At 48.7% G+C, this 27,546-nt stretch overlaps 1 protein-coding gene across 2 annotated transcripts; it reads left to right on the top strand.

The window, feature by feature from the left end:
• The first annotated feature begins 788 nt into the window (after positions 1 to 788).
• Positions 789 to 26,475, top strand: CGN (cingulin). Of its 2 annotated transcripts, none has more exons than XM_037499281.2 (21): positions 789 to 855; positions 7,359 to 8,238; positions 8,918 to 9,018; positions 9,165 to 9,234; positions 9,323 to 9,415; positions 13,079 to 13,206; positions 13,893 to 14,025; positions 14,345 to 14,557; positions 14,974 to 15,122; positions 15,372 to 15,504; positions 17,908 to 18,108; positions 18,433 to 18,639; positions 19,032 to 19,289; positions 20,400 to 20,570; positions 21,710 to 21,871; positions 22,879 to 22,968; positions 23,413 to 23,496; positions 23,605 to 23,723; positions 24,031 to 24,139; positions 24,520 to 24,683; positions 24,970 to 26,475. In XM_037499281.2, the coding sequence occupies exons 2-21, from the start codon at positions 7,375 to 7,377 to the stop codon at positions 25,109 to 25,111; spliced, it is 3,591 nt and encodes a 1,196-aa protein (XP_037355178.1). In that variant the 5' UTR covers positions 789 to 855; positions 7,359 to 7,374; the 3' UTR covers positions 25,112 to 26,475. The 2 variants fall into 2 exon arrangements, with proteins under 2 accessions (XP_037355178.1, XP_037355179.1); XM_037499282.2 differs by lacking the exon at positions 789 to 855 and adding an exon at positions 3,487 to 3,643.
• Positions 26,476 to 27,546: the final 1,071 nt, after the last annotated feature.

Genomic DNA, 27,546 nt, shown 5'->3' with positions numbered 1-27,546 from the left:
CATTTACATCCCCCATTTTCATTCATTTTTTCAACTAGTATTAAACGTCTAATACATGCCAGTCCCTGTGGTAGGCTTTTCAGACGATGCAGGAAACAAGAGATCCTTGCACCTGCTGGACCTTGTCGTAGGACGAGAGACAACCCATGAACATAATTTTAAAAAATGATATAATTAGGAAGGTGGTCAATACTACGCAGAAAAGGGCATCAGGCTGGAAAATGATTTGGGGAGGCCAGGGGATAGATAGAGGACGAATACTCAGGGTTGAGGTTCTAGCTCAGGTTGGGGAAAAGGGCGAGAAGCTGAAGCGGTGTAGACGCCGACGTCGGGGCGCAGCGGGTATTTTGCTACAGAAGGTGAGGGAAGGGTGTCTGGCTTGCGCAGAGGGAGGTGAAGGGCGCAGAGCTATTTGGACAGATTCATCATTGAGAAGACCCGAGGCGGGGCCGATTTTCTAGTAGAGTCGAGAGGATGCTCTGGCTGGCGTCTCCCGACCAGGGCGCGGCGGGGGTCGCCACCACCACGCCCCCAAAATGGCCTCCAGATGCCTCCCCACCGCCCGCTGGCCCACGTGACCCGCCCCGCCCACCCCGGCTGGCGACCCCGGGTTCGGGTCCCTTGGGCGGAGGCCCCGCCCCTGACTGGAAAAGGACCAATAGGATGAAGGGTAAGGCGGGGCGGGCGGTGACGACCAATGGGGGTGGAGCTCCACGGGGAGTAACAGGTTGGTGGGAGGGGGAGACAGAAGGAGGGAGCGCGGAGGCTTAGAGGGGGAGGGCCTGGGAGCCGCGCGTGCAGCTTCGCCTGAGCCCGAGCCGGAGCCCGAGCCCGGGAGCGCCGAGCCTGGCTGGGGTGAGTGAACCTGCCGGGGGCAAGGGTACCTGAGAGGCCAAAATGCCCTCTGCTACACCTCTGAGGGGCGGAGGCCAGGCGATCAGAGGTCCCAGGGCACAGGTGCTGAGTTGGAGAGAGGAGGAGGGGAGGGACAGGTAAGGTGGGAGACCGATTCAGAGCTGGCTCCTGCTGCAAGGTGCCAGAGGCAAGTGCTTGGGAAGGTGCCAGGTGAGGCTAAGGCTATTCCCTGGGCACGAAAGCGTTTCTTAGCCAGGATATCTCTGGAGGTCAGACGCCGGCCCCGGGGGCAGAATTTCTCTTGGAGATCGGGGTGGTGGTGGGAAGGAGTTAGTCCCAGCTGGGCAAAGAGAACTGCCGCCTGAGGTTCGGAGACGTAAAGGGGAGGATTTCAGAGAAGTGCTGTTTCCCCAGGGTTCTTCCCTACCCCCACTCCCGCCCCCCGACTGCCGATCTGAGTCGGGGCAGACACCTCCCCTGGGCTTTGAGATGACTGAGGTGTAGACTCTTTCTTCAACCTACAGGTGAAGACAGTTGCCTATAAGAGACAAGGTGGGGCAGAACAAGAGGACGCCCCCCATTTCTTTGCTAGGTGTGAAACTATTTAAGGATTTCTGTTTGTGCCCTGCTTTGCTTTCATGCCAGGGAGAATTTTTCCTTCTTGATCTTGAGAATGCACTCCAAGAGCAGGATGTGAGCAAGCATAGATTCCTAGACCTACAAAATAGAAACACTAGAATTACTTCTTTCTAACAAGCCCCTTTCTGGTGGCTAATGGCAAACCCGCCCCTAAACACACATACCCTCTTCTGTGTCCCTATTTAGATGGTGTCACTCACTGAGCCTTGGGATCCTAAACAGTTCTCTTGATGCCTCTCAGAAGATCCCTGAAACCCAGCTAGGCATCCCTAACTGGGGCCATAATGACTGTCAGAATGGCAGTAGGTGCTAGTGGTGCAGGAAACATAGTCAGGACTCCTCAGGAGACCCCCAGAGTAGGGGAGAATCAGCTCTTCCAGGTGTCCAGGCTGGATGAGAGTTGCACATTGGGGCCCAGACAAAACGGAGGCAGATTTCCTTGCCTCAGGCAGGTAAGGGAGCCAGAGCCAGCCTTAGCGTGCCCCCTTTGATGCCCTGCCGGAGGAAAGTTGTTGTAATTGGGAAATAATTAGCAGCCTCTGTGTTGTAGACAGGCTGCCTGCACGTGCCTCTACACCTCTACACCTCTTCTTTCATCCTGGATATCTGGAAATGGGGCACCGGTTCTAGGGACTGCTCATCCAGACATTTGCCAAACCCTAATAGGATCCTGGCTTCCTAGAACCCTTCCTGCTTTTCCCAGGCTGAGCTGCGCCACCACTCATGTGAAAGGTGAAGAGGGAGTAGGGCTGCTTCTCTTTATGCCAGGGAAGGGAGAACTAAGGACCAGGGAGGTGGCCAAGACAAGTGTGGGATCTGGGCTGCAACTTAGGGAACTGGAAAGGGAGGGGCATAGAGACAAAGTCTCCCTGTCCCACACTGGCCTGTCACTCAGCAGGTTATTTGTGCCTCTGCTCCTCCTGCTTGTTCCCTCCCCTTCTGCATCCTCCTTCGGAGCCTTGGCCTTGGCATCTAGACTGGACCCAGTCCCTGCCCATGGTTTTCCCCTCTGCCTTCTCTGTGGTGTGGAATTTCTCTGGTCTGCTTTACTAGCTGCTAGTGGAGTCCCTGACCCTCCCCTTCCTCTTGCCTCTCAAACCAGTCGAGCCAGTTTGCAGGGGCCCAGTTTCTCATTGTGTTCCCCTGTCACTGGCCAAGCAGCTCTATCCTGGCTCTCAGGTTTCGCTTTTTTCAGTGGACTGAGCCAGGAGTCCACTTGGAGGGGGTTCTTTTTGGAACCACATGGAACCTTCTTATCTGTAAACTATGAGGAAACCAGAGCCAAATGATCAAGGTCACCGAGTTGTCCTTTTCTATTTTGACCATTTGCTTTCCTTGTTTCTTCTGAGGAGAGCCTAATCCAGAGATTTATAAATGTGCCAATTATGTAGCCTCTAGCGTATTGCCCAGCCCTGTGTATATCAGTTCCTTCTCTGCACACACCCGAAACCACCCCACCCCCACTTCCTGCTGGGAGTCCAGAGACCCTGTCCCTCCTAGTCAGAAGCGCCACTTACGGCTGGGCTGGTGGTGATGGAATTGGGGCAGGGCAGGCTAATGAGTAACTCATGGAGAAGTGGCTGTCTGGTACAGGTTCGGAGTTTTCCCCTGCCTTCCCTTCCACCCGCTCTTTGCAGACAGGAATAGCAGAGGCAGATTTATGAAGATGAATGTGGCTGGTTCTCTTTCCAGAATACAGTTGGTGAGGAGCACCCTGGGCACAAGCCAGTGGAGGAAAAAGCAGGGCCAGGCATCTGGTGAGAGCTAAGGCTCTGGATTCCATGTTGCCTGGTGCTCTCACTCACTGTTTACCTGCTTTGGGGCTTGCGCAAGGCCTTAGAGCTGCCCTGCTCCCCTGGCCCCGCCCCCCTGTCCTCTGTAACTAAACACGGATAAGTTTCCAGTTTTCCATGTTGAATCATTTAGAGCCCTGCTTTCTGACCTGCCAGCCCTCCTGGGCCCTAACCCATGTGTCCTGGATGGTTGAGGTAAGGGATCCATTGTGACCTGGGGGTGCACTTGCTGCTGCTTCTCAACAAGTTGGTGGTCTTGGACAGGTGAGGGGCCTCAGAGGACAGGTATGTGCCTCTGAGCCTGAACTGAGAACTCCTTGACCTGGATCTGGAAGATCAGCAGATGTACTAACTGGGTAGGATGCATCATGAATAAATTATGTGACTTTTGGGAGTTGGCAGTCTAGGCACATCTGGTTTCAAAATCTTGACTGAAAAGGGGAGTCCAAGCCAGGAGAGGCCCAGTAATTAAGGCAAACAAGAGATGACTGGGAGGGGTCCTTGGGCAAATCTTCCCACTGCTGTGAGACTGCCATGGTTCTGGATACACCCACTAACAAATAACAAATATGTTTCTAACATCTACCATGTGCCAGGACCTAGGGATCAAGAGTCAGCTGAGAGCCTTCGCCCTCCAGGAGTTTATAATCTAGCTGGGGTGTCAGACAGGAAACCAATCATCGCTCCAATAAATATGTAAAAATAAACCCAGGCAAACTCACTGAAGGACAACTGTAGAGCATATAATGCAGACCTGACCTAGTTTGTGGGAGGGGATGGTCAGGGAAGGCTTCTCTGAAGAAACGACGTCTTCCTGTGAACTAGGTGAAACCAGGAAGTTCCTGTTGGCGCAGTGCGTGTGTAGGGTGTCCTCTCTTGTCAGTTATGTGATAGGTGTAAGTGTTCATGTTTTATATCTTATTATTTCCCCTCTTTTTAGTAAAGTAGAACCTAAATAAAGTCCAAAAACCTTAAATATATAACTTGATAAATTTTTAAAAAAGATTTATTTATTTATGCATACAAGAGCCGGGGTACAGGCCAGAGATATGGGTCGGAGAAGTGGGGGATGAGAGGATTCACCAGAGACAGAGTGGGGAACCGAACAGGCAGATGGACTGAAATACACTGCTGAGGGAAGCACCGGGCGAGGCAGGAGAGGTCTGCTGCGCCATGTGGGTAACTCCCTGGTGGGGGATTGAACTTGTGCTGCAGAGGCTGCGAATTGCTTCATAGTGCGTTGCTTAACCCCTTGTGCCACCAGAGAGGCCCTAACTTGACAATTTTTTTAAAGATATATTTATTATTATTTATGCATACAAGAACTGGGGTACAGGCCAGAGATGCAGGGGGTAAGAGGATTCAGCAGAGACAAAGTGGGGAACAGAACAGGCAGATTGACTGAAGTACACTGCTGAGGGGAGCAGTGGGGGAGTCAGGAGAGGTCTGCTGCGCCATGTGGGTAGCTTCCTGGCCGGGGATCAAACCCATGCTGCAGAGGCTGTGGATAGCTTCATAGGTTGCATCTTTATCCCTTGCACCACCAGGGAGGCCCTTTAACTTGATAAATTTTTATGGTGTAATTATTTATTGTCTATGAGCTATTATCATAAGGTAATTTTACAGATTCCCATTTTATAGATGAGGAAGCTGAGGCTCCGGAAGATTGTGATTTGCCCAAGGTTATGTACATCTGGGGAAGAACAGAGCTACTATTCCTAACTCTAGTCCAGGGCCTTTTCTGCTGCATGAGTCATTGGGAGAACTTGCTTGTTTGCCTTGTAGCTTCTTTTCTGGTCCCATTTTTTTACTTAAATTGCAACATAGTGTCCTGCCAATTAAATAGCCTGATCTTTGGAGTATCCAAATCAGTGGTTGGTTAAAACCCTCCCCAGTGCCCAAATAGTGGAAAGATGGGGTCTTTGTGTTCATGGGTGGGCTGTAAGGTGTTTACCTACCTCTTGAAATTTCCATGGTTAGTTTGTGTGGGCTGTCTCCTGAGGGGAGGGTGCATTGCTTTCATAATTTTCTCCAATGGAGTTTCTTTCTTTCTTTAAGATTTATTTATGCATACAAGAACTGGGGTACAGGCTAGAGTTGTGGGAGGGGTGTGTGAGAGGATTCACCAGAGACAGAGTAGGGAACAGAACAGGCAGATCAGCTGACATACACCGCTGAGGGGAGCAGCAGGCGAGTCAGGAGAGGTCTGCTGCGCCATGTGGGTAGCTCCCTGGCTGGGGGTCGAACTCATGTTGCAGTGTCTGTGGAGGATAGCTTCATAGTGTTAGGGGGAAAAGGATGTCCTAAAGCTAATTCCATACAGGCTTTGTGGACTCCACCCCCACCCCAGGCCAAAGCCAAAGACACTGGGAACTCCAAATCCCATCACCACCAAAGGGAAAGTGGCTGGGACCTGAGGGTGGGGTTAAGCAGCCAAGTTGGTATAAAGCCAGACACATGGGCTTTTGGAGAGGTCCCCCATTTTGGCTCTCTGCCAGCTCTGAGAGTGACTTTGGGTTTCCAGGTCTGCCGATTGGGTAGGACGCATTAAAGACTTTATTTCCCTATTTTCTCCCTGAGTTGTACATTTTCCTTATTTCCTTCTCCCTTGTAAATAAACCTTTTATTAACCCTTTGTGTGTGCCTGCAGTGGAGTATTAATAAGTCCCTTTTAAGCGCGCGGTGAGGACCCACAGCCAGGCAACCCATTCAGTATCGGGGCTGTCCTATAACAATAGGTTGATTCATAGGTTGTGTCTTAACCCCTTGCTCCACCAGGGAGGCCCTCTCCAATGGAGTTTCAACACCAAAAAGGTAAAGAACCATTACCTATAAAGAGCTCCTCCCTGTGCCTGTCTCTGGAGGGAAAGGATTAGGAATGCTTGGAATGCTGTCCTCCCAGAGCACAGTTTGCCCCACCAAGCCCTTTCTCACCCAGAGCTTATCCCCTCCCTTCCCACCCAGTTTTCCTGGGCTCCCTAGTTCTTCTACAGTCCCTGAGAGGGTCTTTGCCCAGAGCTCCACAGGGGGGTTGAGCTGGGTGTTTGTGTTTCTGTGTGACCCTGTGGAGAATCTTCCTCCAGTTTGGTGCTAGGCTCTGTTAGAAATTAGCAGAAGGGCTGGGAATCTGGATTTATGATTTGCTTAGAGGAGAACCTCTTTTCAAGTTCCTGGAGCCAGAGCATACCTGGGATACATTCCACTTGCTGACTCTGAGCTTGGGAATGCGGACCTGGGAGCTGACCCATGGGTAGGCTTGGCTCTGGCCCTCAGATGAGACAAGTCTGCCTGCCTGTCTTGGGCCCCCTGGGATTGGCACTCTGAAACACTGCTTAATTTTTTTTAATAGGTATGGTTCTGAATTCAAAAGGGTCAAAAATATTTATAGTAGAAAACCAATCACTCTCCCACCCCTGTCCCCAGCCCTCAGTTCTCCCAACCCAGAGAAATCATTACTATCAATTTCTTTGCGTATTCTCCTGGAAGTGGAGTGGGTTTTCCTTGGAGGTGTCTGTTGGGGAGGCTGGGAAAGGCACGCGATGACTCTGCATATGTGCCTTCAAACTCCTGACCAAGCCACGCTCCCCACTCTGTATGAGAGGAAATGGTTCCAGGTCAGTGGGTCTCAAAGCATGGAGTCTGGACCAGTAATATCAGCCAACATCACCTAGGAACTTGTTAGAAATACAGATCCTTGGCTGCCCCCTCAGACTACTGAATCAGAAAGTAGGGAGAGATCAACAAAAAACTATGAACCAGAGACACTTTTTGGGGGGTGGGGGCCAGGAGGGGAGGGATTGGGGTCAGAATGGGGAGGTTGCAATTGTATGGGGAATATAAAAATAAAATTTATTATTTAAAAAAAAAAAAAAAGTAGGGAGAGAGATAAAAGGTCCAGCAGTCTGTTTTCATAGGCCCTTTTGTTGATTCTGCTGCTAAGATGAAGTATGACAGTCATTGTACCAGATAGAAGGAACTGCCATGCCAGTGGCTGTGCAAAAGCTGGGCAGGTAGCAGTTCCTGGGTTTCTACTTCAATCTCTCAGCCTTAACTATATTCCTGGTCTTCTAGGACCTCCCCCTCTTCCATGGAGCAGGCATCCACCATGACTGAATCCCGCGGCCCTGTGGACCACGGAGTCCAGATTCGCTTCATCACAGAGCCAGAGGGTTATGTGGAGATGGGCTCCCTGCACCGTGCACGACGCCCAGCGAAGGACGCCAGAGCCAGTACCTATGGAGTGGCAGTGCGTGTGCAAGGCATCGCTGGGCAGCCCTTTGTGGTGCTCAACAGTGGGGAGAAAGGTGGTGACTCCTTTGGGGTCCAAATAAAAGGGGCCAACAACCAAGGGGCCCCTAGAGCTCTGAGCCCCAACTCAGAATTCCCTGAGAACCCCTATTCTCAGGCCAAGGATTTTCCTGCCCCCTCTCATGGCAGCACATCTGATGAGGAACATGGGGCCCACTGGAGTGGAAGGCTGCTCCGGTCCCAGTCGCAGGCCTCACTGACAGACCCTGCTCCTCTGGGTCCGAGCAACAGGAGTACCAGTCTGCTGGAGCTAGCCCCGCAAGGGCCTCCCCCAGGGACCACCATTGACACTGCTCCCCTGTCTTCAGTGGACTCCCTCATCAACAAGTTTGACAGCCGCCCTGGGATTCAGACGCGGGGCCGCACTGGCCGCCGCATGCGGACGCTGCCCCCTGAACAGCGTAAGCGGAGCCAGAGCCTGGACAACCGGCTCCCACAGGACACCCTGGAAGCACGGGAGCGCCGGTCCCCCAACCACTGGAGCCCGACCACAAAGCAGAACAACCACACAGGCAGCTCGAAACAATCAGCCCGGAGCCAGAGTCCTTTTGGAAGTCTCGGTCGCACCCATCGGACTCAGGACTGGGTTCTTCAGAGCTTCGAGGAGCCACGGGAGAGAGCACAGGACCCTACCATGCTGCAGGTCAGACCCCACCTGTCTCAGCCCTGGGACCTCTTGTTGATTCAAATAGCCTGGGGCAGAAAGTCTCCACCCTTTGTTCTCCCCCTTATGCCTCCAGATGTGGTAGTTAAATGTACAAGGTACTTCCCTGGGCAAAACTCTGAACAGACTGTGGCATCATCACTCACAAGCATGTCATTGCCTCACCATTATCTGTGCCTCTGTCCCCTGCATTGGCTAGGGCTGCAACATTCTTAAATGCAGGCTCTGGGGAAACCGGCACTCCTGTTCCTCTAGGGTATCCCATGGGAGCCAGGCTTTTGCCAAAAATCCCCGTTATGTCCTGCTCAGGAGTGCAAGTAAGCAGGGAAGTGACTTTCCTGAGACCCAGTTAGACTCTTTCTAAAGTAAATCATTGACAAATTCTAGCACATTAACTGTCATTAGTAACAAATTACTTGTGACAAGCTCAAAGCTAATTGAGATCTGCTTGAAGAAAATCTGGTTTGTCCCAACAGTGGGAGTGTGTCCTCTGGGACCGCTCCCTTGCCTGTGACTCAGGCCTTGGAGGTGTTGCCTCTTTATCCCACTTCAGGTTCGTGCATCTGGTTTTAAAAACCCCTGCTCCCACCTGCTACCTCCACCTCATCTGAATCCCTTGCAGCCTTCTGACTTCTTTTCCTTGGGTTTCCTCTCGTAGTTCAAATCAACTCCGGACCTTCTCCGGGACCAGCAGGAGGCAGCCCCACCAGGCAGTGTGGACCATGTGAAGGCCGCCATCTATGGCATCCTGAGGGAGGGGTGAGTGGGGCCTCCCAACGGGCAGGTCATGCAACACTCTGGTTTTCCTTCTAGCCATGTTCTCCCTCTTCCCTCCTCTTAACTCTTCCTTTATCCCTGCTACCTCTTCCCCTCCTAACTTTTGCTTCTGTCCTTTTATCCTCCAGAAGCTCAGAAAGTGAAACCTCTGTGAGGAGGAAGGTCAGTTTGGTGCTGGAGCAGATGCAGCCTCTGGTGGTGAGTGGCCTCACAGTGGGTCAGGGTCAGGGTTAGGGCTTTGGGATCTGGATATGGACTCACTTCCTCCTCTGTATGTCTCTGGCAGGTGACTTCTGGTTCTGCTAAGGCCCTGGCAGGGCAGAGTAAACTCACTCAGAAAGTGGCGGAGCTACAGCAAAAGTTGGATGAAGAGGTGAAGGTGAGGAGAGGCTAGAGAGGTCCAGGAGGGATGAAGGCTCACAGGGGAAAATCCTTGACTGGGGTCTGCTCTTCCAAGTGATGGAAGGAGCACCTGTGTGTCCCGTGAGCTGAGACAAGTGTGCACAAGTCCCAGCAAAGGTTCTCTGGAGCATAGAGAGGAGGAGCACGCTCAGCAGCTGTCTAGCTTCTTCCCATAACATTTCCTTTTTTTTTTTTAAGATTTATTTATTTATTTCTACAAGCACTGGGTACAGTCAGAAGCGCGGGAGGGTGAGAGAATTCACCAGAGCCAGAGCAGGGAGCAGAGCAGGCAGAAGGACCGAAGTACACTGCTGAGGGGAGCAGTGGGCGGCAGGAGAGGTCTGTGCGCCATGTGGGACCCTCCTGCCAGGGAGCAGCCGGGGATCAAACCGGCACTGCAGAGGCTGCGGGCAGCTTCGCAACCCAGTGCTCAACCGCTATGCCATCGGGGAGGCCCCCCATAACATTTCCTTTGGGAGGCACCGTCCTGGCTCTGCCACTTACCGATCATATTCTTGAGCAGATTACTTCAGCTCTTTTCATCATCATCATCATCATCATCATGATGGCAACAATAGTAATTGTCACTTAATTGTATAATTTTTTATAGCAGTTACTGTCCTGAGTAATATGTAATAATGATATGACCCTGTGTAGTAGGCATCCTGGACCCTTTTATGATGAGAAAGTGGAAGGTCAGAGAGGTTAAGTGAATTGCTCAAGGTAGCACATTCCAGAGAAGGAATTAAAAAATTCAAGTCAGTCTTTTTTTTTTTTTAAAGATTTATTTATTTATGCATACAAGAGCTGGGGTATAGGCCAGAGGTGCGAGGGGTGAGAGGATCCACCATAGACAGAGCGGAGAACATAACAGGCAGACTGACTGAGAGACATTGCTGAGGCGAGCAGCAGGCGAGACAGGAGAGGTCTCCTGCACCATGTGGGTAGCTCCCTGGCTGGCCGGGGATCAAACTCGTCTGCAGAGGCTGCGGCTTGCTTCACAGTGCAGTGCTTAACCCCTTGCGCCACCAGGGAGGCACTCAAGTCAGTCTTATTTTAAAGCTTTTCTACTTCCCTCACCCCTTTTTAAATACTGCTTCTGTTTTATTGTCTTATATGTCGTTAGTGCTTAGTAAGTGTTAAATTGTAACCCCCTTTGTTTCCTAGAAGGCAATGTAGTATATTGATTAAGTGGTGGGCTGTAGACTCAAAACTGAGTTCAAATCCTGTTACCAGTACTTGTTGGCTGTGTAACTGATTTGGGTAGGTTCTTTAACTGTTCTAAACCTGTTTCCTTAACTGTAAAGTGGGGATAATAGTCATATCACATTAGTTATCTATTGCTGTGTAAATTACCCCAAAACGTAACATCTTAAAATATCTCCCAGGCCTGAGAGCCAAGAATCTGGGAGTAGCTTTAGTGGGTAGTTCTGTCAGAGTCTATCATGAGATTCCAACAAACTCTTGGCTAAGGCTATAGTCATTTGAAGACTTGACCAGAGTCGGAAGGTTTACTTGTTTTTTTAAAGATTCATTTATTTATTTATTTATACAAGTACTGGGTAGAGTCAGAAGCGTGGGAGGGTGAGAGAATTCACCAAAGCCAGAGCGGGGAACAGAACAGGCAGACTGCCGAAATACACTGCTGAGGGGAGCAGCGGGCGTGGCAGGAGAGGTCTGTGTGCCATGTGGGACCCTCGCCGGCAGCTGGGGTTTGAGCAGGCACTGCAGAGGCTGTGGGCAGCTTCGCGACCCAGCGCTCAACCGCTGCGCCACCTAGGAGGCCCTGGAAGGTTTACTTCTAAAATGACTTCTTCAGTGCTCTTGGTGGAGGCCCCAGTTCCTCGCTATGTGGATCTCTTCTTTGGGCTGCTTGAGTGTCCTCACAATATGGCCGCTACCTTTCCCTACAATGAGTGATCCAAAAGAGGTGTTTAGAAGGAAGCTGCAATGCCTTTTTTTTTTTTTAATAGAGGCATGTTTTATTTATTTATTTGTTTGTTTGTTTTGTTTATACATGCACTGGGTACAGTCAGAAGCGCGGGAGGGTGAGAGAATTCACCAGAGCCAGAGCTGGGAGCAGAGCAGGCAGAAGGACCGAAGTACACTGCTGAGGGGAGCAGCGGGCGGCAGAAGAGGTCTGCGCCATGTGGGACCCACCTCCGGTGGCAGGGGAGCAGCCGGGGATCGAACCGGCACCGCAGAGGCCGCGGGCAGCCTTGCAACCCAGCGCTCAACTGCTGCGCCACCGGGGAGGCCCTGCAATGCCTTTTATGTCCTAATCTCAGAAATGACATGTTCCTTCCTCCTTTTTCTATTTGTTAGAAGAGACCCTAAGTCCAGCCCATATTCTAGGGGAGAGGAATTAGGCTGCACCTTTTTTGTTTTTGTTTTTGTTTGGTTGAATGCAGTTTAACTTTGTTGTGAAATCAAGGAATTTTAGCACATGAAGTGGAGCATCAAGAAAGAACCCAAAGGGGACAGAAGTAACAAAATGCACTATGAGAGTCATTCTTAAAGTATGTTTTATGATCAGAAAAATATTCCTTGACAGCAAAATGTACTGCCTCTGAAATTTAAGAATGGATTTTTTTTTATTTTACTATTTCTTCATTTTTTTTAATTTTTTACATCATTGTTCATTTTTAAACAATATTTGCTTCCCCCCACCCCCTCAGGTGCAGACCCATAGAGTTTCCTTCACCAATGCACCCATGCACCATCACCTCAGTCCCCTGTGCTCCTCCCTTTCCTTCATCCTCCCCTGCAGTGTGTATTCTCTGATTTATAATTGTCTGTTTTTGCTTTGTTGTGTTATATACTGTTATTATTTTTTTATACTGATGTCTTATTTGGTCCCCTATATTCCTGCTATAAGTGAAACCATCCGATATTTTTCTTTTTCCTTCTGGTTTATTTCACTGAGCATAATTCCTTGTTGCTGCGAATGGCATGAGTTTACCTTTTTTGATTGCTGAATAATATTCCATTGTGTATATATGCCGCATCTTCTTGATCCAGTCACCTATTTTTGGGCATTTGGGTTGTCTCCAGGTTTTACGTATTGTAAATAGTGCTGTAGTGAGCACAGGTGTACAGGTGTTCTTTTGAATCAGTGTTTTTGTGTGCTTTGAGTAGATCCCGGGGTAGTGGAATTGCAGTGTCGTATGGTAGCTCCATTTTTAGTAGACTGAGGAACCTGGGGACAGCTTTCCATAATGATTGGACCAGAGGCTTCACTTTTTGAAAGAAATATCAAAGAATTTGTGGAGGTATTTTAAACCCTCACAAGAACCATGACTTGTTGGGAGGATTTAAAATGTAACAATGTTTCTATCAGTGAGGGACCATTTCTATACAATTGTGGTCCCTATATACAGCCTGGGGCCATGTTGTCTATAATGTCTAGGTTTGTGTAACTGCACTTTGTGATGTTCACACAGTGGTGAGATCGCCTAATGACTCATTTCTCAGAATGTAACCCCAGCATTAAGTGACATACGACTAATAATACATAATGTCCCCAGGACAATGCCTTTCATATAGTGAGTGTCAGTAAATGGTAGACACTCCTATTATTCCTGGTGCTCTGAGAGCTTTCCCTGCTCCTCCACCTCCTTCACTCTGCTTTCTTTTCTAGAAGCGGCAGAAGCTCGAGCCATTCCGGGCTGGGCTGGAGCGGCAGCTGGAGGAGAAGGCAGAGGAGTGCAGCCGCCTGCAGGAGCTGCTGGAGAAGAAGAAAGGGGAGGCTCAGCAGAGCACCAAGGAGTGAGTGCTACTGATGGAACATGAGGGATGCATGGGGGCAGAGGCCAGTGAGAAGCTGTCTCCAGGGCTGAGGGACACAGAGGGAAATCTCCAGAAGCTGAAAGGGACAGAGAGAGGTGATTTAAAGATAGGACTTTTCTCTTTACCTTTTCTGTCAGTAATGGTGATAGTGTGTGGGTTAGTTAGCTACTTGGGATGCCTCTTTGCCTTGGGTTCTTAATCTGGAAAATGGGGTTAGTAGTAGTACCTATCTACACAATTGTTGTGATGACTCCGTTATTCATTCAGCAGATGTTTTTTGCAATGAATGCAGTATGACAAGCATGATTCTAGATTCCTGGGGCCCTCAGTGAACTGTACAGAGAACAAGAGCCGTGCTCTCTAGATGCAGTGTCTGGTGAGGGGGAACCGACAGTAAACAATAAACATAGCCTGTGAATAAATTTGTAATATGTGAGAGGGTGATAAATAAAGTAGGTTAAAGCAGATCAGAAGGGCTGGATCGTGACAGGTTGTAATAGTAAATCAGGTAGTTAGAGAAGGCCAAGTTAAAATTTAAACACAGCCTGGAAGGTGTACTTAATTTTTTTTTTTTTTTGGAATGAGGTTTAAATGAAGTAAGACATGTGTTTAGAAAACCGCCTGACACATATTGCTCAGTTATGTTATCTGTAATTAATTGTTAGGCTCCAGAACATGAAACTTCTCCTGGATCAGAGTGAAAGGGTCCGGCGTGGGCTGGAGACGCAAGTGATGGAGCTGCAGGATAAACTGAAACAATCCCAGGGGCCTGAGTCTGCAAAGGAAGTGCTTATGAAGGTGGGGAGCAGGGTTGAACCCTAGCTTGTGTTTCTTTTTAGCTAGAGCATCTTCAAGTCTCTCCAAAGTCTGGGGACTAGGTAGCTTATTACAGATACCCCTGAAAGTGTGCTTTCAGGCCAGCTCACTGGTGGGGGGGACTAAAGCCCCAGGTGGTGGGATTTCTTTATTTTAACTAGACATCTTAGGGGACAGAGAGCACCTGGTACTGTGCTTATCTTGATGCTCAATAATATTTTTTGATTGACTAACTGAACAAATGACAGGTGGATCCTAATTAATTTGGTCACCTCTGTGCTTCTCCCTTCACTTTCCCCAGGACCTGTTAGAGAGTCGGGAACTTCTGGAAGAGGTTTTGGAGGGGAAGCAGCGGATAGAGGAGCAGTTGAGGCTGCGGGAGCGGGAGCTGACGGCCCTGAAGGGGGCCCTGAAGGAAGAGGTGGCCTCACGTGACCAGGAGGTGGAGCATGTCCGCCAACAGTGCCAGCGAGACACAGAGCAGCTTCGCCGCAGCATGCAAGATGCGACCCAGGCATGTGACAAAAGTGGCAGCCTGAAAAAAGGGCTGCCTTGAGGCCTCAGTGTTTTTGGTCTTTTCATTGCTATAACTGGAGCTTCCCCTACAGGACACATATAAGATATAATGAAAACCTTGGCCAGGAAACCTCCATAGACAGAGGGAGAACATGCAGGCCAGAAATACCTTGGGTGTGTGTGACCAGCATACTGGGGGGAAATAACTGGGGGACTAGGGAGGGGCTTCCTGTAGATGACATAGATTTGGATTATAACTTGGGGAGGGAACCTTCTGCTAGCATTTATCAGGTAGCAGGGTGTGCAGCTGGCATGGTGCCCTCTGGATGCGAGCTGCTCCTTCTACATTCACAGCTTGGCTTAAGTGAGCTCCTCCTTCGGAGCCTCCTGGACCCTGACTCTCCTCTTCCCTAGGACCACGCTGCATTAGAGGCTGAGAGGCAGAAGATGTCGGCCCTGGTGCGTGGGCTGCAGAGGGAGCTGGAGGAGACCTCAGAGGAGACAGGGCATTGGCAGAACATGTTCCAGAAGAACAAAGAGGAGCTTAGAGCCACCAAGCAGGAGTAAGGACCTTGCCTCCCTCCCAAGAATATTAACCCGTAGTACTTCAATCCCTTTCCTTTCTACTCATGCTGTGCTCTTTATACTCCTATGTCTCCAACTGCTCTTCTACACATCCACCTTCCTCTCTCCTGAGAATGAGTGCCCAGTGTATTGGGCTCCAGGGAGGTGGTTTTCACTGTCCTGACCTCTCCCAGGTAGGCAGACTGATCCTGATCCCTTTTCTTTTTCTTTTACCTTGCTGGACTCAGACTCATGCAGCTGCGGATGGAAAAGGAAGAGATGGAAGAGGAACTTGGGGAGAAAGTGGAGGTCTTGCAGAGGGAATTAGGGCAGGCACGAGCTGAGGCTGCAGATCCTCGCCAGATGGAGGAACTCAAGAAGGTACTGAGGGGCAGAAGACAGGTGGGGGTCATGGGCACCTGCCTTGCTTCCGCCAACGCTTCCACACTGATGTGGCCATCTCACATGTTTCCTTTCAGGCCCCATTCTGCCTGCTCAGCTTTTCCTTTTCCCAGCACTCTGCTGCAGAGTGCTGGTCTCCTCCTCGAGTGCAGCAGTTTCTAATGGAAAGGACTCTAAGTGCCCAGATTGGGTGGTAGCCAGGGGGTGCTGGCTGCCTCCCAAGGGACCTCATGGCAGCAGCATTTAGGTGGATTTGTGAAACACAAGGGCCGTTTTTGCAAGTTCAGGAACCTTATTTGGTCAGTGTAGCAAGAGCTGCTCTGTCTCAGGGACTCTAACTACATTTACGAAACAAATGTTTACAGTTGGAATGCCAGTTTGTTAACTTACAATGAGAAGTATTGTCACATGGACTAAAACACTTGCATTGGCATGGCCTGCTGACCTACATGGAAAGCCAAATTGTAATTTGAAGGCTGCTCAGGGATTATAGAATCTAGACATGAGGAGTTAACATTTTAGCTCCCCAGTAACCAAGGCATGGCCTTGGTGGTGGGACTGTAACTTGAAATTCATCATAAGAGTCCCTCTCTTTGGTCTTTTCTTTAATTCTCATTTTATCAAACATGAATGATACTTTATGAAAGATAAGATAATAAAATAGAGATGAATACACAAATACTTTCTTCATGTTCTTAGAATTCTAGTTTGTGAAAGCCAAGAAAGCAAGCAGTTAATTATTTTGGATGATTTAGAACTTAGAGACTGTTTTTGTTAATTTTAGGGAATTTACTTATATGGTCTGGGGATCCTTTAAGGCCTACATTTCCTTGATTCATTTTCCTGGATATGTAGTAGATGCTTAGCTAACCAGTATTAATTAATCAATGCTTGTTTATCATGTCTATAACATAAGACTGTATTTGTAATCAAGTGTAGTTTAAAGTCTTATAGTGAAATTGGACATTCCTCTGAATAATCTCAGTTGATACTTATTGTGCCAAATAAAGCTAAAAATTAATAACTAGTTTTTCATTTATTTCATGTTAAGTTTATTTTATTATTTGATCAATAAACAAAAAATACATTAGGAAAGAGAGTAACCAAGTCCAATTTAGACCATATACTCTATTTTTCTTTTTCTCTGTAATTAGTTTTGTTAATGTCTTACCATGGTGACCTATTCTCTGTTATACAACCTGTCAAACTAATTATGGTGCTTTCTGAATTTCAGAAGTACATTATAGCCAAAGGGTTAGAACCAGAACTCATTTTATTTTTGTAAAAAAGAAGCCAGAGCATAACAGTATATATTGGGTTTTTTTGGTTTTTTTTTCCATAACAGTATATATTGTATCATATATTTTGATTTTCAGCATATTATTTTTTTTAAACTAACAATCCTGTTTTGTCCGTACTGTCATCTGTTCTTATGCCATATAATTTTTTATGGAGATTAATTACATGTATCATAAAATTCAACCTTTTAAAGTATACAATTTAGTGGTTTGTAGTATAGTCACAGAATATACTACAATATTATTACTATCTAACTACAGAATATTTTCATCACCCCAAAAAATACCTCATATCCATTCACAGTGACTACTTCCACCCCCTGTAACTACTATGGATATGCCTCTGCTGAGCACTTCCTATAAGTGGACTCATCTTTTATGTCTGACTACTTTTATCTAGCACAGCATTTTTTTTTTTTAAGATTTATTTATTTATGCATACAAGAGCTGGGGCAGGCCAGAGGTGTGTGTGTGGGGGGGGGTGGGCAGTGAGAGGATTCACCAGAGACAGAGTGGGGGATAGAGCAGGCAGATTGACCAAAGTACACTGCTGAGGGGATCAGCGGATGAGTCAGGAAAGGTCTGTTGTGCCGTGTGGGTTGCTCCCTGGCAGGCCAGGAATCGAACTGGTGTTGCAGATAGCTTCATAGGTTGTGTCTTAACCCTTGAGCCACCAGGGAGGCCCTAGCACAGCATTTTTTTAAAGACTTACCCTTGTTGTAGCAAGTATCAGTGCTTCATTACTTTTTATGATTGAACAGATTTCCACTATGTGGATATACCACATTTTATTAACAAATCAATTGAATGGATTTGAGTCATTTCTATAGTTTAGCTCTAATGAACATTCATGTACAAGTTTTATGTAACCCTACTTTCACTCCTCATATTTATATGGTGGTGGAATTTATGGGTCATATAGGAATGATGGTTAACTTTTTGAGAAGCTGTCAAACCATTTTTGCAAGTAACCATGCCGTTGTAGATCTCCCTTCACCCAAAAGTGTATGAGCATTAGGTTTCTTCATATTCTGATAGCCTATGCTGATTCTCTTTGCCTTGGCACATTTCCCTTCCCTTTTAGGAGCTGCACCAAACACAAGAGGAACTTAAGGAGCTACAGACAGAGCGACAGAGCCAGCAGATGGCTGGGCGACACCGGGAACGGGAGTTGGAGAAGCAGCTGAGGGCTGAGGCTGATCGAGGCCAGGGCCTCGAAGAACAGAACCTCCAGCTGCAAAAAACACTCCATCAACTGAGACAGGACTGTGAAGAGGCTTCCAAGGCAAGGGGAGTGGGCACAGGGCTTAGAAGGTGGAGACTGAGGGGTCTGGAGGGCTGAAGAGCCAGAGGGCGTGGAAAATTACCTATCCTGGTATGTACAGACCAGATCCTTGGTCTTGTGTGTGGTTAAAAGCAGCCAGGATTTGGCAGGGGGAGGTAGGGTTGTACTTGGTGGCACCTGCTGTATCGCTGAAGGGGTGGATTCTCAGGGGAGCCTCTGATTGGTGGCACTATCCCTCATTAAGGCTTTAAGTTCTTATGAGCTCTCCTTGGGGTGGTCCATTGAGCCCTGGGGTCTGAGCCGCCTTCCTTGAACCGGACGCAGGCTAAGATGGCAGCAGAGGCAGAGGCTACAGTGCTGGGGCAGAGGCGCACAGCAGTGGAAACAACGCTTCGGGAGACCCAGGAGGAAAATGACGAATTCCGACGGCGCATCCTGGGTCTGGAGCAGCAGCTAAAGGAGACACGAGGGTTGGCGGAAGGAGGGGAAGTGGCGGAGGCTCGGCTTCGGGACAAACTGCAGCGGCTGGAGGTCCGTGCCTCTGTCATCCTCATTGGCTTCCTCCTCGACTTTCTTCTCTCATCCTGGGTTAAATACTCTGTCATGGATTCTGTTTTGCCCTTTGTGTGCTTCTGTTTGCCTTCCCAACCCTGTGTTACCCTTGGTTTTATTTCCTGGAGTGTGCTTTGGGGTGAATGTCTTAGCCTTTGCACTGGTATTTTTGCCTTTAATCTCCCACCCTTTGTTTGTTCTGTGTCTTGGTTTCTTTGCTGGTTCCTTTGAGCCTGTGTTCATTGCCCACCTTTTTTACAAATACCTCTCCCTCTTCCCTCCTCCTTCTTCCTTCTATTCACCTCCAAAAGCCTTGAGCCCAAGCTTTGCCTCTTCTCAGTCCAGCTTCCCTCAGCATCTCCCTCTCCCAGGCAGAGAAACAGCGACTAGTGGAGGCCCTGAACGCATCTCAGGAAGAGGAGGGGAGCCTGGCAGCAGCAAAGCGGGCACTGGAGGCACGACTGGAGGAGGCCCAGCGGGGGTTGGCCCGCATGGGGCAGGAGCAGCAGGTGCTGAATAGGGCTCTAGAGGATGAGGCCAAGCAGCGGGAGGTGCTCCGGAAGGGCAAGGCTGAGCTGGAGGAGCAGAAGCGCCTGCTGGACAGGACCGTGGACCGACTGAACAAGGAGGTGGGGCACTGGGTGGCATGGGGGTGAGGGGGGCATGGGGGTGGTGCTGCTTTCCTTAAGTTAGTCATTGGGGAGGCCAGGGCCAAGTCATCAGTGAAGCATCCTTCCTTTCTCCCATTGGTGTTTTGCCCCCTGGGGATTCTGGGATTCCACCATAGAAATTGATAAGACCTAGACATTAGAATCATCGTTGGTAGAATTTTATATTAGAAGAAAGGAAGAAAAGGAAATAAACAGCTTTTATTTGGAGGTAAAGTTTTCCTCCTAATCTTTCTTTATAAAACTAGAGCAAACAGGGCCTCCCTGGTGGCACAAGGGATTAAGTCTCTTCACTATGAAGCTATCTGTAGCCACTGCAGCACCAGTTCGATTACCCCCCCTTTTTTTTAAGATTGATTTATTTGTGCATACAAGAACTGGGGTGTAGGCCAGAGGTATGGGGGGGGGATGAGAGGATTCACCAGAGACAGAGTGGGGAGCAGAACAGGTTGATCCACTGAAATACACTGCTGAGGGGAGCAGCGGGTGAGCCAGGAGAGGTCTGCTGCGCCATGTGGGTTAGTTAGCTCCCTGGCTGGGGATTGAACTCACACTACAGCGGCTGCGGACAGCTTTATAGTGCTGAGACCTAACCCCTTGCACCACCAGGGATGCCCCAGATTTTTTCCCCTTAGTGGTTCAATAAACCTCAGGTTTGTTGAAATAAGGCCATTTAAAGTTAACCTTTTAGCAGGCACTGTTGTGAGTACTTTACATAATTAACTACCATGATTTTCACAACAACCTTCTGATATAAGTATTACTATCACATTTTACCATTGGGAAACTGAGATCCAGAGAAGTTAAATTTAATTGCCTAAATTTAATTTAGTTAAATTTCATCTTGTCTACAGACACACAGGCAATAAGTGGTAGAGCTAAGCTTTGTACCCATGCAATCTGTATATTACTAGTGGCTGTTCTAGGGACATAGACCAGGAAAGAGTTAAGAGAGGGCTGCTTTGGCAGAAAGGAGACTCTGGCAGGGTCTTGGGAGTTTGGGCCCAGAGGAAAGACAGAGGCATATTAAAGAGGTGCCGTACTGACAACCCTCTTTTCTCTGCATCTCAGCTGGAGCAGATTGGGGAAGACTCTAAGCAAGCCCTGCAGCAGCTCCAGACACAATTGGAGGATTATAAGGAAAAGGCCCGGCGTGAGGTGGCAGACGCCCAGCGCCAGGCCAAGGAGTGGGCCAGTGAGGCTGAGAAGAACTCTGGGGGGCTGAGCCGGCTTCAAGATGAGGTAGGAGCCTAAATGGCAGGAGGGTGGGAATTCTCCTAGTGTTCTTGGCCTGTAGGGGCAGGAATGGGCACAGGGCAGGTTTTCTGTGATCCCAGCAGACGGGGTAAGGGAGGAGTCAGAGTCCTGGAGCCCTCGGTGGCTTTTCAGGCTTTTATTGGGATTTACCAGGTATACAGCAGGCAGGCTGGGGGCCTCCCAGCCCCCAGCAAGTCTTCACTTTGGCTCTCTCATGGTTCTGCTTCTGCTTCTCTGCTTCTACTGCTTCTCTTCTGGCGTCCCCGTGATGCTGCTCTTAAAAGCCCAGTCTTAGCCCAGGTGAATCCCATCTACCTATACCAACACCCTACTCCAGGTGCCCGCCATCAGGCATGCATTCAGGACCGCAGGGTTCCGTCATCTATCCTAATGGTGGGAAGGCAGAAAAGCCTGATACTGTTACTTTACCCTACATGGTCTAAAGGTCATTGCCTCTTAACTAAACTTGTGACCACAGGAAGTTGGGGCTCAGGTTTAGGTTTAAGCACTTAGACATAGTAAGCTGGGGGTGCAGGACAGTTGTTTGCCTAAGGTACAGACAACAGGGAATGCATTGTCAGTGGAGCAGTGATTTTCACTCTGTTGTATTTTAGAGTTACCTGTGGAGATTTAAAAAAAAACCAATACAGGTTTACCTCAATATCCAAAAAGAGAACATTCCTTTTGGTATGATTTGGTAGGTTACTTTGGGGGGGTCTGGGAATCCCTTCAATTAAAACCTTTAATTTATATGGAAAAAAATTTTGAACATTCCCAGGCCCCCAAAATAACCTATCAAATCATACCAAAAGGAACATCCTATTTTCAGACAGCAGGGGAAACCTGTATCTAAGCTATATTCCTTACCACTTAAAACATAATCCCTGGGACTGGGGCTCAGGATTGGTAGTCTGAAAATTTGTCAGATGATTCTAATTTGTGTAGAGAATTTTAAAACAGTAAAGAAAATGAGCTACAAGTCATTCAACTTTTTATTGTCACCATACTGTGGAATTCTAAAGAATGTTAGTGATGAAATGTTTCTCACCTCAGGGGCAGACTGCTCCCTGCTCTCAACTCACATCTTACTAGCCTGAGCTTTTGGATTTTTCCCTTCTGCTCAGACCCAGAGGCTCCGGCAGGCACTGCAGGCATCCCAGGCTGATCGGGACACAGCTCAGCTGGATAAAGAGCTGCTGGCCCAACGATTGGAGGGGCTGCAGCAAGAGGCAGAGAACAAAAAGCGCTCCCAAGATGACAGGACCCGGCAACTCAAGGGCCTTGAGGTAAGGACATTGGGTGACATGTGGTGGCTGGAAGAGGGAAAAGGATTCCAAATCCTGGCACAGTGGGACACTATGGAGACGGGTGCCAACATATTCCAAGTCTCTCAAGGGGTTGGAAACTGGCAGCCCACCGCCAGTGGGTCCTATTTGACTACAGTGTTTTTAAACAATTTTGAATTAATTGCCAATGTTTAGAAATTTATGAATCACGCATAAAAAATTAGATTTCTGATTTGTTTTATATATCTGAAAATATAGTAATGCTGAGCTTCTAATCCTGCGTTTTCTGCAGCAGTTGGCTGAAGCTAAACTAAGGCTTCTCTCCTTTAGCATGAACAGTGAGCCACAGTTTGCTATATTTGACAGTAATAATAATAATAATACCAGTAACAGCAATAATAATAATACCAGTAATAGTAGCAGCAAACAGTTATATATTGTGCTGTGTGCAGTGCATTTAAGATTCAGAATAACACTGTGAAGTCAGGATATTTTCTCCATTTCACAAGTTGGGAATACTGAGACACAGAGAAGTTAAGCAACTTGTTCATGGCCCTTCTGCTAGGAAGTGGGGTATCTGATACCCAAATCTAGTAGGTCCCAGAACCTACCCATTAGTCTCTATCTGGTACTCCCTGGCTTGAATGTGCTCCTCAGATCTGTATCCTGGTACTTTAGTTTCCACCTCTCTCATCTCAGCCTTGGCCCAGGCACTTGGTGTTTGTCTCTTTTCCCACTAGGGAAACAGGGCTGTCTCTTGGGGCTTGTAATCCTGGCAAGGGCCCAAGTCCAGAGGTGCCTCTCCCCTGCCCCGTGCTGCTGTACCTGGTCAGCAGAGGGCGCTAGCTCCAAGGTGACTCTGGATCAGGGGTAAGGACCAACAGGTTATAGGGATGATGGAGAGTGAAAAGTCTGTGGAAGCAAGGGCTTGAGAGGTCCTAGTCTGAGTTTAGCATTCTGGTGTCCGGCATTTGGAGCAGAACTTACTTGTTGCTCCTCTGCCATAGGAAAAAGTCTCACGACTGGAAGCGGAATTAGATGAGGAGAAGAACACTGTGGAGCTGCTGACAGCCCGGATGAATCGGGCCCGGGACCAGGTAGCCCTCTCTTTACTCTTCATCTGTGTCTACGCTGACCATGTAAAAAATGACCTCTCAGCTTTCACAATCTGAAGAGTTCTGACTAGAATTTGTGCATACCTGGCTCTGTTTTCAGGGTCTTTTCTGAGTTGGTGAGGGTTAGCAGGGCTTTTTGGGTGGAAAGAAACCAAGAATTTGAGTGGGGGGAAGAATCCCGGTGGCCTGGACTCTCGCTGGCCTAAGTCTGGGCTACTTCCATTCAAAAAGGATGCTTGTTCCTGGGGCAATCGAGGAGTTCCTGTTTAAATTCTGTGAACCCTCCCATTTGAAAACTCTGATTTCTTAGTTCCTGAGAATGTGAGGATTCAGAGTGCAACCTACAGTTACTCTGTCCCACTTGGTTCAGCTTGCTGGTTTGATTAGCCCTCCCTAAGTCTGGTACCTTTCACCTGTCCCCACCAGGTGGACCAGCTAAGGTCAGAGCTCATGCAGGAGAGGTCTGCTCGGCAGGATCTGGAGTGTGATAAAATCTCCCTGGAGAGACAGGTGAGGGGGATGGAAAGGGAGTGGATATGGCCCCAGGAGGTGGGCAGAATGAGCATGGAAGGGATCAGAAGTGGAGTACTAAACACAGAGGCAACCTGTCCCTCTCAGAACAAGGATTTGAAGAGCCGGTTGGCCAGCTTAGAAGGTTTCCAGAAGCCCAACGCCAGCGTCTCTCAGCTTGAATCCCAGAATCGGGAGTTGCAGGAGCGGCTGCAATCAGAAGAGAGGTGACACGAGCCCATCCCCCCCCCTCCCACTAGGCTTTTCTCTTCTGGGGCTGATCTGTCTTCTACCTCAGACGTGGCTAAATTTGCCTGATCTTTCAGGAAACTTTCTCTTGCTAGAGAACAGGAGGGTTGCAGAATTCTGAAATGTGAATGACCCCCAGGTCTTTCTATCTGCCCTGGATCCTCCCTAGTCCTGATCTAAGGTGGGGCTCATGACTGAAAGGAGTCCTTGGAAGCAGCAGGGAACCAAGTAGAGATTCCTTTAAAAATGATGACAGCCATAGACATCCCTGCCCTATCCTTTTAGGGAGAAGACAGTCCTCCAGTCTACCAACAGAAAACTGGAGCGGAAAGTCAAAGAGCTGTCCATCCAGATTGATGATGAGCGGCAGCATGTCAATGACCAGAAAGACCAGGTGAGATGACAATCAGGGCCACACAACCATGTGGAAAGTATTTACTTTGCATTTGCTTGAAGGCAAGGGAGGCTCCAATTCCTGGCTTCCAAACTTTGCCTTTCCTTGTATGAGGACAGAGAGACTAGACTGAAAGGACTGAATTAGAGCAGTCATTGAGCACATGTATTTTTGTGCTTAGGATTTGCTAGGCTCTCTAAGTATCATGCATGTATTAACTCATTTAGTCCCCAAGACAAACGCATGAGATCAGGCAACTTGAGATCAGGGTCACAAACATTTTGCTAGGGGCAACAATCCCTTGTTAAGATTTTTGCAGAGGAGGATCCTAGGCCATAGTGGGATGCTTTTCTAATGTGGGCACTTGGTATCCCGCCCAGCTAAGCCTGAGGGTGAAGGCTTTGAAGCGGCAGATGGATGAAGCAGAAGAGGAAATTGAGCGACTGGATGGTCTGAGGAAGAAGGCCCAGCGTGAGCTGGAGGAGCAGCATGAAATCAATGAACAGCTCCAGGCTAGGATCAAAACCCTGGAGAAGGACAACTGGTATGGGCTGCTCGTGAGGACAGAGCAGGAAGGGAATGGGCTCTCCTGCACTGGATAGGAAGGCGAAGCTCTAAGGTGGGATTTCGTAGCTATGCATTCCTGTCTGGAAGCCAGTCTGATTTTCCTTTAGTATCTCAGCCCCCATCCTGTAGCCCATGTCCCCAAATCTCTGATCAGTGAGAAGCTCTGGGTCTTGAAAGAGCTGGGAGTTTTCTTAGCATGGAAAGGGTGACTCTCTCAATCTTTCTCTCGCCCTCCCTAATCAGTATTCTTCTCTCTGATTCAGGCGCAAAGCTTCCCGCTCAGCTGCTGAGTCCACCCTCCAACATGAGGGACTAAGCTCAGATGAGGAATTCGACGGTGTTTACGACCCTAATTCCATCGCATCACTGCTTACGGAAAGCAACCTTCAGACTAGCTCCTGTTAGCAAGAGGTCCGCCGGGACCCAGAAACCAAGATCGAGGCCTATCCTGATCAGCCTTGCTCTACCCTGCCCGGCCTCAGAGTCCCCATTCCTGTTGGGGAGTGAAGAGGGACCCTGTTGTTGGGATCTGAGACAGGGAGGGATGTGAATGGTGGGGATAAAAAAGGCAACAATACTAAGCTGGTGGATGGGCTTTCCCTTACCACTGAAGTGGTGGGTATTTTAGGCCAACCGAGCCCTTCTCTTAAGTGCCGAGCCCTCCTTTTGCTCCCTCCCAGGAGCAGGATGGTCAGCATGTAGGCTGCAGGGGCTTGAGTACAATGGGAAGGAATAGAATTGCCATGTATATAAAGCTTTATTCCATTAGCCCTTCACCCTCAGGCTCAGGGAAATACCCTATGTGATTCTGCTCCCTTGACTACTGCAAACCATTTTCCTTGCACTCTGGAGCAGGGTGAAGGGAATATCATGTGATGGACACGCTGGCGTGACCCAACCTACTTCTTAGATGCACCTTTTTGCACAGCTGTGGCACCCATGTGGTAGTCCTCATCTCCCTCCATTCCTTTTTTTTCCCCTTCTCCAAGCTAGTGGGTCCAAGGGATCCTTTCTGCTTCTCTTCCCATCTTCATCATTCTTACCTTTCTTTCCCCTCAGTGCCTTAGTCAAGGCAAGGAGATAAGGATGCTCTTCTTGCTCTTACACCTGCACGTTCATACCTCTCTAAGGACCAGCTTTTCCCTACCCAGGCCTCGCCTGCTGCCCCAGTGACCGATTGAGAGAACTGGCAGCTCTCTGCCAATGAGCCCCTGGGAGAGAGACTTTGGTACGGCCATAATAAGGTGGTAGGGCCTGGTTCTGCTCAGGGTTTCCATCCTTCCCCTTTCCTTCGACTATAGATGTGTTTTGTAAGGTAGCTGCACCTGGGAACCCTGACAATGAGTTTGAAAAATAGAAGGTCACAGTGTCTGTGATCTTCCTTGAGATTTCTCTAACCAGATGTGCCCAACCTCAGTAGGGAACCAAAAGACCCTCATTATCTCAGGAGCTTGGACTTGATATAGACTTCCTGGCTGGGGCTAGAAGCTGACTCTTGGTAGAGATGGGAAGAGGCAGTGAAGGATTTACTCCTTTAGGTTTTGGGGAGAGCCAAGCCCTGGTGGGGAGGAGGTGAGGGAGATGATTCACCTCTCATTTCCTAAGCAGGCTCTGTAAGGAACCTGAGGAAAGAAGCAGGTTGTTCTCACCAATGACTTGTAATATCATGATTTTAAGAAAAAATCCTCTTCTACAAATCAGATAATCTCTTCCAATCCAATCCAGCCTTGATTTTATTTAAATTAAATATTAAAAATTATATGCCTATATTGAAATCCTTGGCCTGTCTATTCTTTTTCTGGGTTTATTTGGAGGTCCAAGTGGTATAAAGAAGCTGTTTAGGTCAAAACTGGAATTTTCGTCTCTTTACCTTATAGACTCCCCTTACAGCAGATCAGATGGACTCCAGGGAACCTGGAAGTGTTTATAGCAGCTCCTATCTTTCCTGAACAACCTCCTAGGAATAGTAAAGCCAGTGAATGGCTTCTTGGAGGATTAGAGGAGAAAGACCAGACTTTTTTTTTTTAAGATTTATTTTTTATACAAGAGCCGGGGCACAGGCCAGAGGCATGGGAGGGTGAGAGGATTCACCGGAGACAGAGTGGGGAACAAAACAGGCAGACTGACAAAATATACTGCTGAGGGGAGCAGCAGGCGAGACAGGAGAGGTGTGCTCGCCATGTGGGTTGCTTCGAGGACGGCGGGGATCGAACCGGCACTGCAGAGGCTACAGACAGCTTCACAGAGCTGCACTCAACCACCTGCGCCACCAGGGAGGCCCCAGACTATATTTTTTTAAAGATGTATTTATACAAGAACTGGGGTATAGGCCAGAGGCATGGGAGGGTGAGAGAATTCACCAGAGACAGAGCGGGGATCAGAAAAGGCAGACAGAAAACACTGCTGAGGGGAGCGGTGGGCGAGGCAGGAGAGGTCTGCCGCGCCATGGTATCTCCCTGGCCGGGAATTGAACCCACGCTATAGAGGCTGTGGATAGCTTAACAGTGCTGCACTCAACCTGCTGCGCCACCAGGGAGGCCCCAAGATCAGACTGTTTTATTACCCTGGAGCAGAGGGATATTCCTAGCATTCACCTCCTAGCTTGGAGGCCCCTATCCATTTCTACCTGGCATGGCACCCAGTTCCTTTCTGGGAGGTGGGAAGTTTTCATTACCCCTGCCCTTGTTTTTCTTGAAGAGGGGTCTAGGTCCTGGTCACCAGGGCTTACTGCCAGGTTCAGGGGTGCTGCCCACGCATGAGCGGGTCAGGTCTGCCTGCTATCCACTCTGCCTCTCACCAGTGGAGCAGACACCCAGAGCACCACTGAGCTGGGGAAGGCT

This window comes from Talpa occidentalis, unplaced genomic scaffold (assembly GCF_014898055.3).
Source record: "Talpa occidentalis isolate TD23 unplaced genomic scaffold, MPIMG_talOcc4v2.1 talOcc4.9, whole genome shotgun sequence".
In the NCBI taxonomy this organism is placed as follows: domain Eukaryota; kingdom Metazoa; phylum Chordata; class Mammalia; order Eulipotyphla; family Talpidae; genus Talpa; species Talpa occidentalis.
Note: the sequence above shows the minus strand (reverse complement) of the source record. Positions and strands in the feature narration are given on the sequence as shown.